Genomic DNA, 18,939 nt, shown 5'->3' with positions numbered 1-18,939 from the left:
ACAAACCCCCCCCCCCCCCCCAACCAGAACAACAAAAAAAAGCGCACATCTGGCATAAGCCTCTTTCAGTGTGCTGTAGCTGATCGCTGGAACGTAGGAGAGCTGTAGTCTGCTTTGCTTGTTGAAAAGTTAGGGGAACTTTACAAGAATTTGAGATTGGATCAACAGTGTAAATTTAACTGATAAATATTTGCCTCATTCTTGTTACTGACTGTTGCTCCCTGTGCTTGCTGCTTTTTATTCTTTTTTTAAAGACACTAGTCCAGTGGAACTGCCTGAAAAACTAGCATGTGAAGGAATACATTTGGCTTCACGATTGGCTTTAGTACGTTGGGGTTTTTTTGAACAAAGTTGTATTATTTAGTTCCTTTTGTCACTGGTATTTTATATCCCCACCCCATGAGGTTACAGTGGAAGGAGGAGGAGTATCTTTTGGTAAGAGTTTGGGATGTTGCTGATGAGCATCAGAATGTGTTGCACAGAACATGAGAACTGTTTGCCAGCACTGAATCGTAGGTACAGTTGCCTCCTTCAGGAATGCAAAGAGAAACAAAGGAGGTACTATGAAGTAAAGTCAAATCCATCGGTAAGTGGCCTCCTGTTAACTTCTGTCACTACACTCTGTCATCTTCTGAAGAACCATGCTCTGTCATTGTGGGAAGCAGATTTGGTTTTGAATGAGAATTTGTGTCCTAATGGTTCAAGATCCTTCTACCTGCTGTGGTACAGGGAGCATGCTCAGGAATTATACCTTTACGGTAGATATAAAGCCTCTTAGGTGTGATTCAGCTACCCAGATGTAGGCATCTAGTGCCACTTGAGGTGCCTTGCAGTATCCATACTAGCTACGCGGAGCAAATAAGGGAGACCTGCAAGAGATCTGTGCCCTTCTGGAATGTCAGCTGGCCACCAGACAGGATACCCAGGACTGTCTAAACTGGTTTTAGATGACTGTGCTTAGGCAAATGAATCCTGTGCTTTGTGTCAGGACAAACAGATTCGGGCTGTATGGGATGCCTGATGTCTAAGGGATAAAGTGCTCACTAAATGATGTGGGGCATCGGCTTGAAGTATGGATTAGAAGGATCAACTAACCTGATGCATCTGTAGTGCTTGCGGCTTCATTTTCATGCTTGACAGGAATTGTTGTAGGCTGTGCCAGTTCATCTGGAATTGAGCTAATGATCCAGTCCCAGATGTTCCAAGTAATTGATGCAGTCTATGTTTGTAAATCACTGAAGGGAGACTGGCAGTCAGTGTCTTGGTAGGTGCAGGATGTGGGAGTGACTTGGAAAATGTAAGGAGTTCATCTACTTGTCACTGTTTTGCTTGGGCACGATTTTGCAATCATGTCATTATAAACAGTTAGTGGTGTGAAAGAGGAACTGTTAGCAGTGAAACATTTAGTATGTTAGCAATACTTGAAAGAAAAATGGATATAGGAAAGGCACGTTTTTAACAAAAGTCAAAGTTCAAAAGCAGTTTTATTTAAGATACCGAGTTCTCTGGTTTGACTATTGTCAGTCTAATGTAAAATACTGCAAGTTGGTATTTACAACCCTAGTAGTGTTAGGTATGCAAGGTGTCGATACTGATACAGTACTGAGATTTGGCTTTATGGCCGGTTTTAGTTTAGCAGTACTGCAGGGGATCCAGATTTTTTTGCCCCTCTGGTGTTACTTGGGGATCTGCTTTAAGATCAGTTAACTTCTGTTGGCTGCCTCTGAGTAGCACAAACAGAATACAGATTTTCTATTTCCACAGCTGTACAGATGATAGTATATTTCTTTCTTCTGTTACTGACTGTGGCTTACAAAATGTTAGATATGAAATGTCACATTATTTCTATGAATCTTAAGACCACCTAAGTTAAAGGCTTGAGTTGCCGTAACAATGAATATATTTTAATTTAATTTTTTTAAAAAATAATTTTTTTTTCCTAGATATGAAATGTTTTAGATTTTCCTTTGTCTCTGGCTACATCTGTAATTACCCTTATCGCTCTATAACCAAATTGCAGTTAAATAGGTTGTTTAGAAGTTTTTAGCATTGGAGGTACTAGAATGGTCTTTGAGTATCAAGTTTGATTGTAAATCTGTATCCTTTGATATATCGGAATACTTTGAAAAACAGATACTATGTATTTGTAATCTGGCCCCCGAGCTTAATGCTACAAGGCACAAAGATATTCTATATCTTTCTGTTATTTTTAGTTCAAATTGTATATTTTTTTCTTAAGAATTCTAGTATTTAAACCCTTGTGATGGTTCAGAGTTCTGGTCTGTGATTCTAATTGAACAGGTGTGTCATGATTTAATCTTAGAATAACTTTGAACCCCACGTTTTGAAAATGTGGTAAACTCTAGGGTCTGATGTATCATACAGGTTGGTTGTTGGGGGGGGTTTACTAGAAACATTCCTTTGACTCCTCTGAAATGTTTTGTAGAAATGCACAGCAGTTCATTGATACTAGTTCACTTGCTGCATAGTACCTGCAGAACACTCCTTTGTGGTACAGATCTCTTTCCTCTATTAGAAGAGAAAACTTTTAATGCTTAGAAGTTGAATCTTGTGTTTCTAGCTTTCTGAATATAAGAACAATCTTTTCTTGAATTCTCTTTTTTTTTTTTTTTTCCTGCTTTGAAGTTGTTCATCTGGAAAAGAACTTGTACCAGAGTGAGAACATATGCTGCTCATCAGGTTTCTTCAGGAGATTTTGGCAATACTAGTTTCCAAGCTCTTACCCATGGGGTGTGCTTATCTCTTCTTACCCATTGTGATTTAAAATGAAGGTATAGAGTACAAGAACAGTCTTATGAGATTTAACTGAGGTTCAGTGTCTTTCATTAATTGTTTTTCATTTAACATGTTCTGTACATTGCTAGCAATTCATACAGCTTTTTATTCCTGTTCTTTAGTAGCTTAGAGCTTTGTTATAAAATGCTGTTTGGATAGTGCTTTCTCAGCTGTCAGGTGTATTTGTATATGTAAAATCTGATACACTGAAAGTGTTTGGCCTTTAAAATTACCTCGAATTAAGATTATCTAGGCATTCTAGAATGAAAAAACTTTTGCATGCTTCAGATATTTCAAAACAAATCTATCAGTTACATTTAGGCTTTTATGACTTCTGTTGTAGAAATGAATTTTGTTTGCAGAGTGCATGAAACTAACATTACAGTCACAGTTTGGTACTGACAGTACAACCCTCATCACACTCTGCATGTTGGCAGTCAGGAGCCCCAGCCCTGGTCCATTGGCTAACCAAAGGCATGTAGTAAACAAGTTTGGCTCAGCTGACTTGAGCAGAACTGCACCTTGATTATACCCTGCAGAGTATCAGTTATACCTCGAGCTAGGGTTCTGTATGCTGAAGTATATGGAAGTGCTTTTATAAGAGCTACAAACAAGTGCATCATTGCACATGAGTGAGAGCACATGGAAAGCACATCACACTGGATGCAAATATAATGCTTTTGTTTCATTAACTGCTATAAATAGAGACTTCAGGTTTCAGATCTTCACAAATACTATTAAGCATCTTTCTGAAAATGGAATGTCCCTAAAGATCACTTGGGGTTATGTTGTTAAAGCCTAGGGAAATAAAAGCATAAAGGCCCCAAAAGGTGGGGAAACCCTCTGGCTTCTGTAAAAGACAGTACGAAATTTTCCTGCTTATGTTTATTTTAAAACAAACCAACCAACCCACAACAAAAGAAATTCAGCTGTGTTATCACTTTAGCGTTGATAGAATTAAAACAGATCCTTTTTCACCCATTAATTTTATACATTTATGGTATTGTGCTGTAATTTTGGAACACTTCTAGTGACTGTACTTTAATTTCTAGTTTATTTTACCATAGATCATGAGAAGTCCAGTTAAGAACACCCTTGTATTAGTGGTTAAGATCAGTTCTGAGTTGTTCAAAAACACTTATGCATTTAAAAAAAAAATAATAATTTATTTTAAAAGTTATGTTTTATGTGGACTAAGAAACTGTATGCAACTACTTTGTGGTGTAGGTTTTTAATCCAGTGTTAACAATGTTTTAAATGTGTGAAAAAATATTCTTTAACTAGGCAAAGGAATTTGACAGTATTACCAGACTGGTGTTTAATATATTGTCCTATAATTTACACAACATGTCAGTAGCTGGGAGGTTTGCATTTGCATTTTTCTGAAACTCTATTTGTGCATTTTGGGGTTGAGCAGTAACTTCTACAATTCCCCATCTTCAATATTCTTTTGTAATGAATAGCTTGGCAACAATAAAATTAATTTATCTGAGCCTTTGGTTCCCAAAGTACACAGTTGTTTGGGGTTGTTTAGGTTTTTTTGATTAGGAGGTATTGCATAAATGAGCAAATGCTCACTTAGTATTTTTAAGATTGTACTGCAAATAACTTTTTTTTTTTAAGGCTTCTTGTGCAATATTTGCATATCAGTGCTGCATTGTAGTGCTGTTGGATAGTAACATGAAAGTCTAGCCTGTTTCGTTATCAACTTTAAAAAAAAAAGCAGCAACAAACCCATTTTTATTTGAAAAGCATGTTTTCACTTTTAATCAGTTTTTATGATAGCATGTTTGCGTGTCAATGTTGTTGCTGTTTAAATGTTTGTGCTGTTAAAAAATCTACAAGATATTTCTTAAGGCTATTTTAAAATTATCTGCAATGATGCAGGTATCCTAGATACTAACCATTACTATTTACACTTCTATTATAGTTCATTGCACTTAATCTGGCACTTGGATTAGTGGTTTTCCCTGTTCAAAAATCTTGATGTCTGGTTCTATTTAAGATACCAAGAGTAAAAGCAGCAGGAATTAAAATGTATTCGGCCTCAGCCTATATGCTGAGCGGGACTGCTGTTTCCATGGCAACACACAGGTTAGTGGAGGGCGGGAGGCTGATGCTTTTTCCCCAATTCTGAGAGTTTACATATCCAAACGTGATTATTCTTGGCGAGATTCTCTTAAAAATCAGTGTTTGTAGGAGAGAAGGAAATAATGTTCCTGAAAATTGTCAATGTACATCCACATGTTTTTCGTGGTGGTTTGTTTCTTTAAGCATGAAGATTTGTTAGTGCAACACACAGCTTTTCTCTAATACTAGAAAAATGCACTAACTATAGCAGCTGTGATCTCAGACATGTTAAATGCAGGATGTTCTAACGTTTGATGGTGCTGCAAATGCTGTTGGACAAAACCTTGCTTGACCCTTTTAATGAAATCTGCCTTCCTTTGGGAGGCTGTATTATTAAATATAGTTGACGTTTCACTGGGAGCGAGTTCTGAATAAGCAAAGGGTGAATAGTCACCATTCCAGAGATGATAAAGCTTTGCAATTAATTTTATTTTTTTTAGAAATGTCATGGTTTAGAGCAGGTAATATGCTAAATTGGTCTTTCATTACTGTAGTGCAGCTGTGTCTTAGCCTCGCCCATTTTATTTATTACAGGAACCATATGCTGGTGTGTTTTCTGTGCTCAAACCTATAAATAAATCCTTCTTCCCGAAGTGGATTGAGAAGCTGTTACATTCTACTGTTGGAATATGTTGGGGTTTTTTTTGAAGGCTAAATATTTTGTACTGAGAGTATTTTATTTGGTCACTAGAGGTGAATTACTTTCTTGAAATACACAAACCTGAAATCATAGGAAAAAGGAGTGCAGACCCTGGAGTATTGTCTGCCTGTCTAATTTTTTTAATGAGGGATTGGAATAGTGGCTAATACTGTGTGTGGGAATGAATTTATTTGCATGGAGAATTTTCACCTTTTCCTCTGGCGGTGGCTCCCAGAAGATGATGTCACCTTGCAGCTCATTGGTTGTGCAGCACCTAGTGCGGGGAAGGGAGAGAAAGATGCCGGCACAAATCTCAGTGGTGGCTCTAGGGTGTTTGCGAGCAGTTTTTGACAGAATCTTTGATTAGTATTGAGAATTTATTACGTGTGGCCATGTGAGGTGCTGGGTCTGTCCTAGGGTGAGGGGATTGAAGAGCTATCAGAGGAATGAGGCGACTGATCTGCAAGAGGATCTGTGATTGTAAGTTGAAAAATCTGGGTGGAAGGAGAGAAACAGGGAGTGCTGGTTAGACACATTGTGGGAGGATGTGTAGCAGAAAATGCATGCATGAGTAAAAGAAGAAAAGGGAGAAGTGTTTGTCTTTGGTAGACTGGAATGATAAAAATTATATTAAGGGCTTTCCTTTGGGGGAAAATATTCAGAAATGGGCAAAAATTTTCAATCTGTGCAAAGACATTTTCCCTTTGTGGGAATGAATGCGTAGGATTCATTTTTATGCTCAGTTTTAGAGTGGTTGATTATGAAGGCAAAATAATATTTCATAAGAACTTAAGATGTAGAAAATGCTGTTTATTTCTCATTGTCCTTTTATTCCTAGGTCAGAGGCAGAGGACAAAGTGATAAATATTTGGGTTTTTTTATGCATTTTGTGAATTTTTGTGAAATGTGAAGCAAAATAGTTGGTTAAGAAATATATATACATCCAGTCTAATAGTTGTATTTTTATTTAATGTATCCTTTTCTAGACAAAAGCTTTGATGATGAAGAGTCAGTGGATGGAAATAGGCCATCATCAGCTGCTTCAGCCTTCAAGGTTCCGGCACCTAAAAAGCCAGGAAATCCTTCAAACAGTGCAAGAAAGCCAGGATCAGCTGGTGGGCCTAAGGTTGGAGGTAATGTGTAAAGCTATTCAGATTCTAATCGGTGTTCCCAGAAACCTTGCCAGAGCAGGCTCAAAACAGAACTTTGAAAGGTGATGTTTAATTCATGACTGCAGTATTTTTGCAGAGCTGAGAATAGTAAGGGACCCTGTTTTATGTAATTATTCCTATGTAAAGGTGTGTGCATGTCTGTCTGTTTTGTGAATGTACATTTAGCTTATAAAGGCCTCTCGTGATAAATAAAATTAATGTCTGGAGATAGCAACTGTATTGATGAAATGAATGTATGGGTGTCTCTGTTAGAATCCACACCTCAGTTACTGTATATATAAATATTCTGTGAAATTCTCTAGTAGGTCTGTGTAGATGAAATTTTTACTGTAGGTCTGCATTGTTTTACATGGCTAGAAAGGACTAGCCATCAACCATATACCTCAACAGAGGTGTATATTACACCTGAATAACTTTTATTATTTTTCCTTAAACTGAGTATTGTGAAATTGGTTGTGAATGATAAAAAATGAGGGCCAAAAGCCTTGCCAGGATTTTTTTGTATGGTAGACTTCAAAGCAGTATAATGGTGATGCTTACTAATTATAATCTTTGAACACAGAAATCCGCATTTTTTTAGGGCGGGGGTAATCTAACAAAAGCAACTGTTTACTGCTAAAGAAGTGACAGCTTTTTTGATGGTTCCTGTACACATTCAGAAAAAGATGATTAAGTGTAAATATACCATGCTTCAGGTGGGGGTTTTTTATGAATAAGTGATTCTTTTAGTAAGGGATTTTTGTAAGAGTAAGTAATTTTTTCATGTTCCTATTCATGTAACATTCCCTTATGTGAACTGCAAAGCAAAGATAAAATTTGGAAGAAGATACACATGCCAAACAAGCTGCTTTAAGTATATTGATGTTACTAAGATATAGCTGATGCTTTGACAATTTATTGTTTTCTGATGTGATCTTCAGAATTCCTAATAAATGGAAAAGATTCCCATAGGGCGGGCCCAACACTGCCATAGTATAACTCAAAATTGATAGCAGTATGAATCAGAAAGTACCACCTAAAAGACTTCCTAACGGAAGTTACCTCTTGAAATTGACTCTTAGTATTTATTATTATTACACAGATAAGTAATAATAATACCATGTCCTTTAACCTAAAGTGCGGTGTTTTTTGCATGGAAGACTAACGTACAGGGTACCAGAACTGAACGCTCAGGATTCCTGTTTCTTTCAGCATGTGCTTCTTTTAATAATATTTTATTAAATATAGATGCTTTTTAATGTAAAATTGTTTTTACTTGGAGACTTTAACTTTATGTGCTCTGCAGTAAAAGCATGGAGATAGGAGAGCAGGGGAAGGGAAATAAGAACAGAATAACCACTTGACTGATTTTTCAGTTTATCTAAAAATTCAGTAGTAAAGGAGATTAAAAACCCAAAAATTATTACATTGTTTTTCTTCCTTTTCCTACATTACAAAACTTGAAAAAAATTAAAATGAAAAAACCATACGGAATAAGGCCAAAATTGAAGCATGCCAAAAGCCGAGCACTTTGGTCATTGCTTGCTTTATAATGTCTCCTTTCAACTCTAGAAAATATTGAAGAGTGTTCACATGTGCATCTGTTTCCTCTCTTTTTTATTCTGTCAGTACGTCTATAGTTAGAATTTTGAAAAATTAGGATTAAATGTTTGGCTGGCCTTTATAATAATGAAAAATCGTTCTTTAAATGCTTGTCTGTATGTGTATCTGTGGTGTGATCGTGGAGATTGCTCACGTGCTTGACCATGGAGAATTTTTGCTTTAATATTTTGTAGGGAAGATGTTATGACTTGTGTTCTTCACCAAATGGCCAGAAGATGGGAATTTATCTTCCAGTCTTCAGTTGTTCTCAACTACCTCTACTTTTTTTCTCTTGCTCTCCACCAGGGAGGAACTTTCACAGGTCTATGAATCTGCTTGTGCACAGATTTCTTTCATTACATATAACTATGCACTTCCTAGTTTAATTCTTCTTTGGTGTTTTTTTTTCCTTTCAAGTTTTCCTCGGGTTGACCCTCAATCTTTTCTTTTTAGTATTTTCCATATGTCACCATTGATCAGCAACGCTGTTATCGCTGTTTTCATTTTTAGCAGCTAGTATTTGTCTTCATTGTACTGCTGCTCATTATTTGTATCTTTCAATGTTTTTCTCTATCTCCATACTTCTTTTTTTTTTTTTGAGGTTACCAGTGTTTAAACTAGTTTGTCTAACAAGCTTGCTAGCAGATAGAAATGTTAAAGGTCTGTGCTATCTAAGAGAGCCTTACCCTTCTGCATAGTATTTACAAATCCTGCATCTCCTAGCCAATAAAGAACATTAGCGTAGATGCTAAATATATTTCTTAAGTCAATCAAGTCATAGTCTCTTCCAGAAGTGAGGAGTTGCCCATAACATTATTCACACAGTGATACTAGGTCAGACAAGAGCTCTCTGTAGTCCACTCCCATCTGACAGTAAGTAGTCAGAAATGGCTGCTAGAGAAACGTATGTGAACAGGGCAAGTGTCTAAAAACACACTGTCATTATAGGACAAAATGCTGGGTTTAGAGAGCTTTATTCCACAGAGAGCCATGGTCTCTGAAGAGTCCGGTTAAGGCATCCTATTCTGCTTATCTTGAGACTTTGTTAATCTTTATGGCTACAAACAAACCTTGATGCTCTTTCCCATCTGCTTTCTGTAGGGTTTGCTTTGCAGGTGCCTGAAGGACACCTGAGATTTTTCTCCAGCCTCAAAATTCCCATTTTTATGGAGCAAATCTGTGGTTCTGGAAATTGTCTGCCCTTGTTGACTTATTAAGGCTCTGCCATATCCTGCAGTCCCAAATCCTTCTGTTTACCACTGCATTCCAAGCCTGTCATCAGTGGGCATATCATTTCTCACCTTTTCCTCATAAGCACTGGCTACAGGTATTTCAGGCTCAAAACTGCTCACCTCACGGTTCCGCCACCTGTTGGTCCTGCTTACCTAAGTTTTCTCTGACTCTCTCATATATACGTATATACATATTAAGAAGTTGCAGTTCAGCCTTGGACGAAGGAGTAGCAGCAGCTCCGTTAACTGGGTTGCTTTTTCTTTCCTTTTCACAAAGATTTCCAGAGTCATGTCAGTGACCTGCAGCTGAAGCAGTCCTTCACTGCAGTTTCTTCTCTTCAGGCCTCTGTGACTGGGCAGAATTGCTAGTGCAGGTAGAAATCTTGTTGAGCATAGGCTGAGATTACTGCAAGTTCCATACATTTAAACTGCCTTTTACATTGCTGAGATCCTTTTCCTAGGATATTGCTTTAGAAAGACATCTTTTCCCACCAGCTGTAGATGACAATAAAGAAAGTACAGCTTTTTCCTGGTTCCAAAAGGGAGTGGGGGCTATCCTGTCTTGAGGCTAAGAAAATGGAGCCTCTTAGCCGTGCTGCTCGCTTTTTTTTATGCTGATACCTGCTGAATTATACCTCAGATACATGTGTGCTTGTCTTTTCATTATATACTCCATGGAGATGTTTCTTACAAAAGAAATGGATAATTCCACTACTGACCAGGTACTCTGTTCAAGTGAAAGGACCCATCCAATATGCAAAAAGAGATGTTTTCACTGTGTTGGGCACTTTGCATTTAATGTAGGAAATGCACTTCGGTGGCACTGGAAATGCTATGTGATTGTCCAGGAAGGCAGGTGAAACAGGTATGTATGTTAGCAATAGCAATGTCCTGCTTGGGCTAGAATTCTCTCTCCTTGTGCTGGGAATGACTGTGCAAGATCTTTTCCTGTTGGCGGTAGCGATGGAAGAGCTTGTAGAACTTGTGCATTTGCTGACAGGTGTGATTAAGCCTGTAGAAGACAGCTTGCCAGAAAAGTATTGGAGCAGGCAGCCTCTGTGGTGTACTGCCCTGAGAGTAGGAAATCCAGCAGGCTGTTTCTCATCTGACTTTACTGCTTGGAGGTGTTCAGATGCTGACCTTCTTGCTTGTGATGAATGAGAAGTGATGCGTCTTCAACTTAATGGGGCAGTGCTTTGTTTGGCTTATTTCTTATTCCATGGTCAATACACTTCCCTGAGTTAGTCCTTTGCCAGGAAACACACAGCTGATCTACTTACTTCTGACACGCTTGCTTTCAGCTCTTCATTCAAGCGGCAGAGCCTCTGGAAATACCCCTTTGCTCTAAGGCCTTACTGAGAATGTGCACCGTGTGTGTTCTGTCCTTCCAGAAAAGGATACTTATGGGCTCTTTCTTGGCAGTACGGCAAGCAGCTTTTCAATTGTAATGGATGCCATAATTTACAGTAGAAAAAAGACCTGAGTATGTTAGCCAAACAAGCTATGTTCTTGTCCCTGCGCTTTTCAAGATCTCTTATAGGTCTTTGGCAAGTTCTCCTGCAAATGTGAGATCCCTGTTCCAAGTCTTCTAGGAAATTGCTTGCTTGTATACTATTCAGAAGCTTTATGTAATCTAGATGTTAGTAGGAAACCTCAGTTTGTACCTCAGCAAGAAGACTGGCTTCTTTCCTTTTACCCAAAATGTCAACTCAAGTCAGTAGTCTTTAAAATGGATTGAACGTAGGAATGGTGATACTTCAACAGAGCCATGTGGCATTTGGAAGAAAAGCTTGCTGATGAAATCCAAGCATGATGAAAGTTTGTATTAACTTTCCGTTGTATGTTTTATGAGAATCTCTGTAGGGCTGGAACATTATTCTTTAGTGTTGTAGTTTGAAGCAAGGTGGACTTTCTACTTATTGCAGTTGTTTTCAGTAGGAAGATATTGTATGGTGTATTTTATCTAATATTGGTTGGCTTTTTAAAATCTGTAGTGTATTGGCCTGCTAGCCTTAGCACTAATAACATTGTTACACTTTTTGAAACAACTGATGTTGCTTTAGGATGAATCATCCAGTCACAAAATGGCAAAGGGGATGTTGTTAATTTAAATGCCAGAATTATTGTAACTGCTGTTTAAAAAGATATTTTGGAGTAACAATGTTGTTGATGCCAAGTGTGAAGAATATGAAGTGAAACCGCAAGGATGTACGGTTTTATTTTTCTTCTATTAAAAAGTATGTGTGCATGCAAAAAGCACACACACACCCCCCCAAATTGTGGTGTTGCCTTCTTTTCTTAAACTGTTCAAAGGATCTAGTCCTCAGTGAAGCCTGCAACTTTGCCAGTTTGAGGTTTGATGCTGGCATTATTTGAAATAACTCTCAGTTTTAGAATGGTCTTAATTCTTAAAGTTAAAAAAAAAAAAAGCAAGCCCCCTAAAGTTTGATCACAGCTGAAGAGACATTAAAAACATCTCCTTTTAGGTAGAAATCAAGTAACTGGAAAACTTGGGTGAACCAGGTGAACAGTTTTGGCAAAAGAAGGCAGTGAGAACTATAATCTACAGGAACATATTCTTAACTTTAGGAAGATATTCCCAACTTTATAGGAAATTTTAAGTTTAGTTTGTCTATCTGTCTACAGTGTGTTCTATCAGCATCCTAATGCTTTTTTTTTTTCCTTCCCAATAATAGCAATACAGGTCTTTGTTGAGAAGTATTAAAATGGTACTGCTGTGGTTTTCTTGGCTCTATTTCCTAGCAGAAGACATTTTGAAGTGTTTAGAGGCTTTAGTAGGAAACAGTTTAAATGGGAAGGCTCTGCATAAAATAAATGTGGTACTGAAAAACAGATACTTGCTTTCTGAAATCTTAGCCAGGTTAAGTTAACCTTGTTAAAACTTCATACTGTAGTTAAGAAACTTTTTTGTTAAAAGGGCTTCAATAATTGTGGAATTGTAAATACAAATTGTTAGTGAATGGACTCAAAACAGGGTAAACTCATGCCTGCTCTGTCGACTGTCTTCAGACTCATGAAGACAGTTCTGTGTTTACTTGCACAAAAAAACCAGACCTCCATAGTAGTCAATGCCCAAGGGGTTTTTTTTGAGTTCTGCAGAAAATAAGTTCAGGAGTCTTGCCTCTATTATTTGTTTAGCCTTAAGTGATTTCCAAAGTCCTGTATTTGTCAGGTAAAATAAACTAGGATTATTTTTTTTTAATTGTTCTATATTAGGCCTTTGTATGATATAAAACTGCTCCAAGATAATCTTGGTCAGCAAAGCATCCCTGACATTCTGTGGCACTTGCTTCACTTTTTGGTTTCCAGATTGCTCTGAAATTCAAGTATTTTTCTGCAAGATCCTAGCCAAAATGAGCCTTTTTGTCCTTCTGATCAGCCTTGGGTATCAAAGTCTGAATCAGAGGATTTGTTACAGAATGCCTATTTGCTTCCTTGTCCCCACAATGAATGTCAATCAACTTCCATCCTGAGAGATCCTTGCCCATGGAATTGCTGGATTGCAATCCTGCAGTCATGAACTGCTGGTATTTTAACCTAACCTGGAGTTCTGGGAAGTAGGAGGACTTAGAACTTTCCAGGCTCTCTGAGAGTTGTTGTATTTTGTTGTTGTTGTTTACTCCCCTGAATGGCACTTCAGGAGAGGGTTTCCTTGCACATGATCAGTGGTCTGTTCTCCTTGGCCATTAAAAATGCTTGTCCAGTCACTGGGGTTTCCATTCCTCTAACAGAGACTCTCCTTTGCAGCTAGCCTCAGCAGGTGGATTGGAAAATCAGCCTTAATGAGGAATCTGAATGAAAACTAAATAAACATGATAAATTGTGTGTATATATATATATATATATGTACACACACCTATACATACACCTTCAGAGAATATATCTATGTATTCATAATTACTGTTCATTAGTCTCTCTGTTTTCTATGCGTCACCCAAGGACAGTTGGCAGAAGAACTTTATTCTTCTTCGTACTACGTCAGTTTATTTTGCACTAATGTCTAGAAGCTTCAATTAGATTGTAGGATTTATTATGTTGGTATAAGCACAATACTGTATCTGATAGTCTTCTCTCAAAAGGCTCATAGCCTAGAAGTCAGCTTACAAATCAATAAAATAGAGAGTAACAGTGGAGCAGAAATTAAGAGGTCTGGAGATAAGAGCTCACCACATTGTGTAACCTTCTTTCGACATCTCTACCCTGTGTTCTAGTCCCAAATATCTTACTAGCAATCACGGTAGTACCAGGCAGTGATGAGAATAAGGAAGACAACCCGCCTTTTGTTTAGTTTGCTAACATTGAATACTGATTTTTTTCAAGCAGTAAGAAGGGAAAGCAATTTGTTTATACTTTGATATGGGTGAATCCAGAGGGAAAAAGAGGAAGGAGGGAGGAGGAAGCTGGGCTGAAATCAGCTGACCCTGCCACTTTGAGTCCTTGCAAACTGTGGCTGTGTTACAGAGTAAGCAAAGACAACCATTCCAAAACATTCCTGCATTGCTGCTTTGCAAAGTAGCAGGTGTGAATCCTCTTTATAGGGCTGGGGGGAGGGAAAAGTGTGTTTAAAAATATCTGTTTAATTTCTTTGGACAATAGTATATGCTCTCAGATAGAGAAGCAGGGAAAGTAGAAGCATGATATGCAAATTATTTTTATAATTTGAGTAAAGAATTTTCACCAATGGTGGAGGTATTACTTGCAACAAATAAATGAAATGTTCTCAAAAATATAAGAGAAAAACAGTATATTAAAATCAAATCACTTTGACCTTCTGTTTTGCACTATTGAACTTTTAGAAGTAAAAGATAAAAATGTGTCTAAAACATGTAAAAACTATAAATGTGTAATTTGCAATGACAGGCAATGTTAGTTCTAATTGTTCTTAATACAGTATCTGTTTAAATTGTTTCAGAAAAGAATGCATAGTTTTTCTGAAACTATTACACCACAACAACTCCAAAAAATCACGGTATCCCAAACCAGCTTTGCAACACAAATTATAGATGTTCCTGGTTCTTCTCCGTAATTTCTGTAATGTAAAATAATTAGTGCAATTTTCCCTATTCAGGTGTAAAACTAGGAACAAATTAAAGTAAAATGTAAATATTAGGTTATTAGAAAGCTGTATTAAAGACTGAAGACTAATGCTGTTACGTGCATAAAATTAGCATAAGTTTAAAACTCACCTGTTGAAACTGGACAAAATGGGCCACTGTCTCAAATGTATGTTAAGTATTTTTGAAAAATGAGTGCCAATAGAGAAAAGAAATACATGAGTGCTTTGAAAGATTACTGTGTGAGCATGAACATTGTGCACAAGTTGAAAGATGACTGTATGAGCTTCCAGTTGAGTAGAAACAGACATTAATCAATGGTGAGATAAGCCTAAAAGAAATCAGGTATCTGTATTCTTGCTGCTCATGGAACTGCTTGTTTTTCTCCACACCCAGGGTTTCATCTTATCTAATGTATGCTGACCAAACTTCATACTAAGTAAAAACACTATTAATTTCTTTGTTGTATAGTTGTCATACTTTCTGTGTGCTTCACAAATGCTTATGAATTGAAGTGATCTCCTAGCATGCCTGTGAAAATAAGAGGTAGTATTATTAATCTTTTATACCTGTGAAACTGTGCTACATAGGAATTGAGGCTAAAGTTTTTGAAACTGTATGCAGTATTGGGAATCAGCTTCAAATACTACTGACTAAATTTCTCAGAGAATTTAATGTTCAATACACAGTTCCAAAGGAATGAAGGTATGCATGCTGGTGCAGTGATCTTCAGTCTCTTCCATCCACTTAAGAATATTTTGTGCTTCCTCTTAGTACACGGGTCCTGTATTTATTTGCTCCTGACTAATGTGGCACCCTCAAGGATTGAGATGTGCCATCCTAGTAGTTGAACACCTTGCACCACCTTCCTCCTTGTAAGCATAGCTCACTCCTAATTCCTTCTTGTCCCTCCTGCACCTGTTCTTTCCTGGGGTGAGTAATTGTATGGAGAGATCTGCTTAGCATCTCAGTCCTCAGAGCAGCACACTCGCTTGCTGGGTGGAAACTTCTGTTCATGTGCAATGTCTCTGGCATGTAGGAGGAATGTTTTAATGAAGCAGGTGGGATCTCCAGGGAAGTTCTCTAACTATGTCTGCCAAGCTTCTAACATAGGCAGATAGTCAGGAATAGAAGGTATTATGAAGGTATTTTGCTATTTTGTTCAGTTTGTGCAGCTGTTTCAGCTCGAATGATTCTGGGTGCCTCAGGGACAATGACTTCTGGCATTGGAGGGGCTGAGGTGGACAAGTCTGTTCAAAATGAATGTCAGTCACTGGGGCTGAACATGACAGAATTCATCTATCTGTTTCCTTAAGGTGGGTTTTCTAGCAAAGGCCTTTCTACTCTGCTAAGTCACTTGGTTATAACTTGAATTGTCTTCTAAGCTCGTTTAAAACATGAAGGCTTTGTCAATTAAGGTTCTGCCAAAAAAAAAAAAAGGCTTATTTGGGTTTATTGTTGTATCTGATGATTTAAAAATATATTTTATTTCTGAAACTTATTTTAGAAAAACTCCAGTGACGACTTGGAACAACTGAATAGCTTTACTGATGCTAATTGTCTGCCCAGTGTCTTTGTCAAAGGCAGTTCAGCTTAAGTCAAAGGCATTTTAGCTTAAGTTAATAAATCATGAACTGCAGTGGCTTAAGAGACTGGTACATGTTCCTTCTGCTGCTCCTCCCCCCCTGACATATGCAGGTAATTACTACCATCAGACAGATATGCTGAGCAACCCAATAAGGTAATCTCCGAATGGTTTCCTAAGTTTTATTTGTGACATTTCTCTGGCAGGCAAGGTGTATACTTGCAAAAGCACTAGGAATATAGACAAGTTTATAATAACAGAGAGGTTTTTGAGGATGGGGAGTTACTTGTTTCCAGATGCAATTGTTTTTTTTCGCAGAAAACAGACACAAGGCAGCTGGAATTCTCTTGATGAAAATTTTTGTCGAAACTATGATCACTACAGCTTTTCATGGTTTGGTCTTCCCCTAAGCTTTGTTGGCAGAGCTGTGGCAGTTAGCACATGGTCTGTTTCTTAACTTGTATACCTAAGCCCGTAAATGACGCTGACAGTTACACCAGAACAATTTTGCATTGGCTGGTACAATTTATGCTGTGAGTAGAACTTGGTACAAGTTACTACACTAACATAATTTTCTTTAAATTAGTCTAATTATATGCATCCTAGAGGATTTACCAGTTTAACTATCTAAAAGTAAATTTGCCTTATTTACAAAAACCCACCTTGTCTAATGTTGATCAAAGTGTTTTTTACTTGAACAAGTGCTACTTCTTTGTTGCTCTCAAATGTTTTCCTAACTTAAGCAGGCAACCTGAAGGCTTCTATATGAAGTGACTCTTAGTCACCTGATGAAGGAACACCTTTGTGCTTTATCCAGGTATTTGACACTGAAGAACAGTTCTTTGCTTGTCTTATGGGAGGTTTTTGTTCAAGTTTTTCGATTAAAATCCAAAGATCAGTCTTTCAAACATGGAAATAAGAACAATTAGAACATTGATAGAATTAAGGTGAGACCACTGATGTTTTCTGTGTTCTGTTAATATGTCAAGGTGTGTGTATACAGTATATCAAGTTGCTTTAGATGACCCAGTAATTTAAAACATGAAGGGAATTTTCAGAGATTCTCAATCTTCAGCTGCTTTTCCCAACATTTTGTTCATGTCTTACAGAAGCAGGATTGTGAAAAGTACATATGAAAAGATGTTATTCTGGAGAGTTTTATTAACTGTAGCAGTAATCTTATGATACCTGGAAAGATAAAGAGATTCGTTATTGAGGTATTCAGAGTCAGTCTGTACAGAAGGCTTTATCAGAATCATTGTCTTTAAAATTCACTCTTGCCATCTCAGAGGTGGTAATTCAGATCATGAAGCACTGGTAACGTCTTCCCCCATGCCCTGACAGATACCATTTTAAAAGTAAGTTGTCAGTTTTATGAAATAGTAATAACAGGTGACCCAAGGATAAATTAGATTTTGCAAAGACTGAGAGCTACAGAAGATTCAGGAAAAATCCCAGTTTCAGAGACTTAACAAACAGCAGAATGTATATTCAAAGAGAGAATTAAATATGACCTTTGCAACATCTGTCCACTAGGACTGGGAACAGAAGTTGGTTATTGAGCACCGTCTCTGTCCATTGCAAGCACCATGCTAAAGAACTCTGTTCACAAACAATTAGGTTTTGTCTCTTTGTCGTTGATAGGAATTCCAAAAATTGGTTCCTGTAATCTGTTAATTTATTTGTAGATTGTGCAGGTGCATTTGTGCTTTTTTTTTTGGTATCAGCACTGTCTTTAGATTTCTGCCCCCCCCCGCCCCCCTTTGTGTTTAGTGAGGTATGCTGTCTGTTCTGCTAGGTTGCCTTTGCACTTGTCCTTCCTTGAGTTCATTTTGTTTGAGTATTGCTCTGCTCACTTCAATCTATACTTAGGCTTTCAGCAGCTGTACTGTTTAAGCTGCCTGGACTCATTTCCTTCCCTATCTCCACTAACTCATTTGTATCCTGAGTCATCCATTGGATATTGTGCTAGCATGGTGTTTATATGGCTCCACAGTGAAGCAGATCAGAGAACTTATTCATTGAAACTATTGTTCTTGGCCAGTTTACTTTATTCTCAGCTTAGACGCTCCTCGTTGTGATTTACTATTCGGCTGTACTAGTGCTAGAATGAGGGAGGTCAGCAGGAGTGAGTGGGAGTTGCTGGTTAACCTATTATACGAAAAGCTGAGTAAGTACTTGAGCTTATCCTGTCCACTTATCCTATGCTGAGCTGAAGCTGCTGTCAGTTCCTGATTTGTAGCTTATTGTTTATTATCCTACAAAACCAAAAGGGTAACAGTACGTTTTAATTTTTTTCTTTTTCCTTAATCCAGAACGATCTGCATCTTCTACTTCAGTCTCTGATAGAGAAGTGAAGCTTTTGAATTAGTTAAGATATAAGTGTAGCTCTAGGTTTTGGGGGTTTTTGTTTCTTTCAGAAAAAAATTGTAATCCACATCATTTTGCTTTAGATGTTTTGCTCAGTAAGATACTGTTATTGCATGCAGTTAGAGATTTCTGAGGCATAAAAAACATTCTGTAACTACCCTTTTCAAAACTTACTAATGTTTAATTTGTGATGCATATTTGTATTAGAAAATAGTTATGAATTTTTTAGGGAAGTATTTTGAGAAAAGCATTTAAGAACAAAAAGGGAAACAAAAGTTTTAGAGTTTGTGTTACTCCTAAGTTTCTGTACTGGTTTTGAAATTCCCTTTTTTCACAGGGAAATTTTTGTTTGAAATTT

General features: G+C 37.4%; 1 protein-coding gene across 9 annotated transcripts in view; it reads left to right on the top strand.

Annotated features, from left to right (window-relative positions):
- The window catches only part of CLASP2 (cytoplasmic linker associated protein 2), a 151,135-nt gene that overhangs the window by 52,934 nt on the left and 79,262 nt on the right, over positions 1–18,939 (top strand). For all 9 annotated transcript variants that reach the window (XM_010582318.1, XM_010582312.1, XM_010582335.1 and 6 more), the window contains exon 8: positions 6,553–6,699. In XM_010582318.1, the coding sequence (XP_010580620.1) occupies positions 6,553–6,699 (147 nt within the window). The remainder of the gene's footprint in view (positions 1–6,552; positions 6,700–18,939) is intronic.

The sequence above is a fragment of the Haliaeetus leucocephalus genome, unplaced genomic scaffold (genome assembly GCF_000737465.1).
Source record: "Haliaeetus leucocephalus isolate CR32 unplaced genomic scaffold, Haliaeetus_leucocephalus-4.0 Scaffold83, whole genome shotgun sequence".
NCBI classification, from domain to species: domain Eukaryota; kingdom Metazoa; phylum Chordata; class Aves; order Accipitriformes; family Accipitridae; genus Haliaeetus; species Haliaeetus leucocephalus.
The sequence above is the reverse complement of the archived record's forward strand: the minus strand, read 5'-3'. Positions and strand labels throughout refer to the sequence as shown.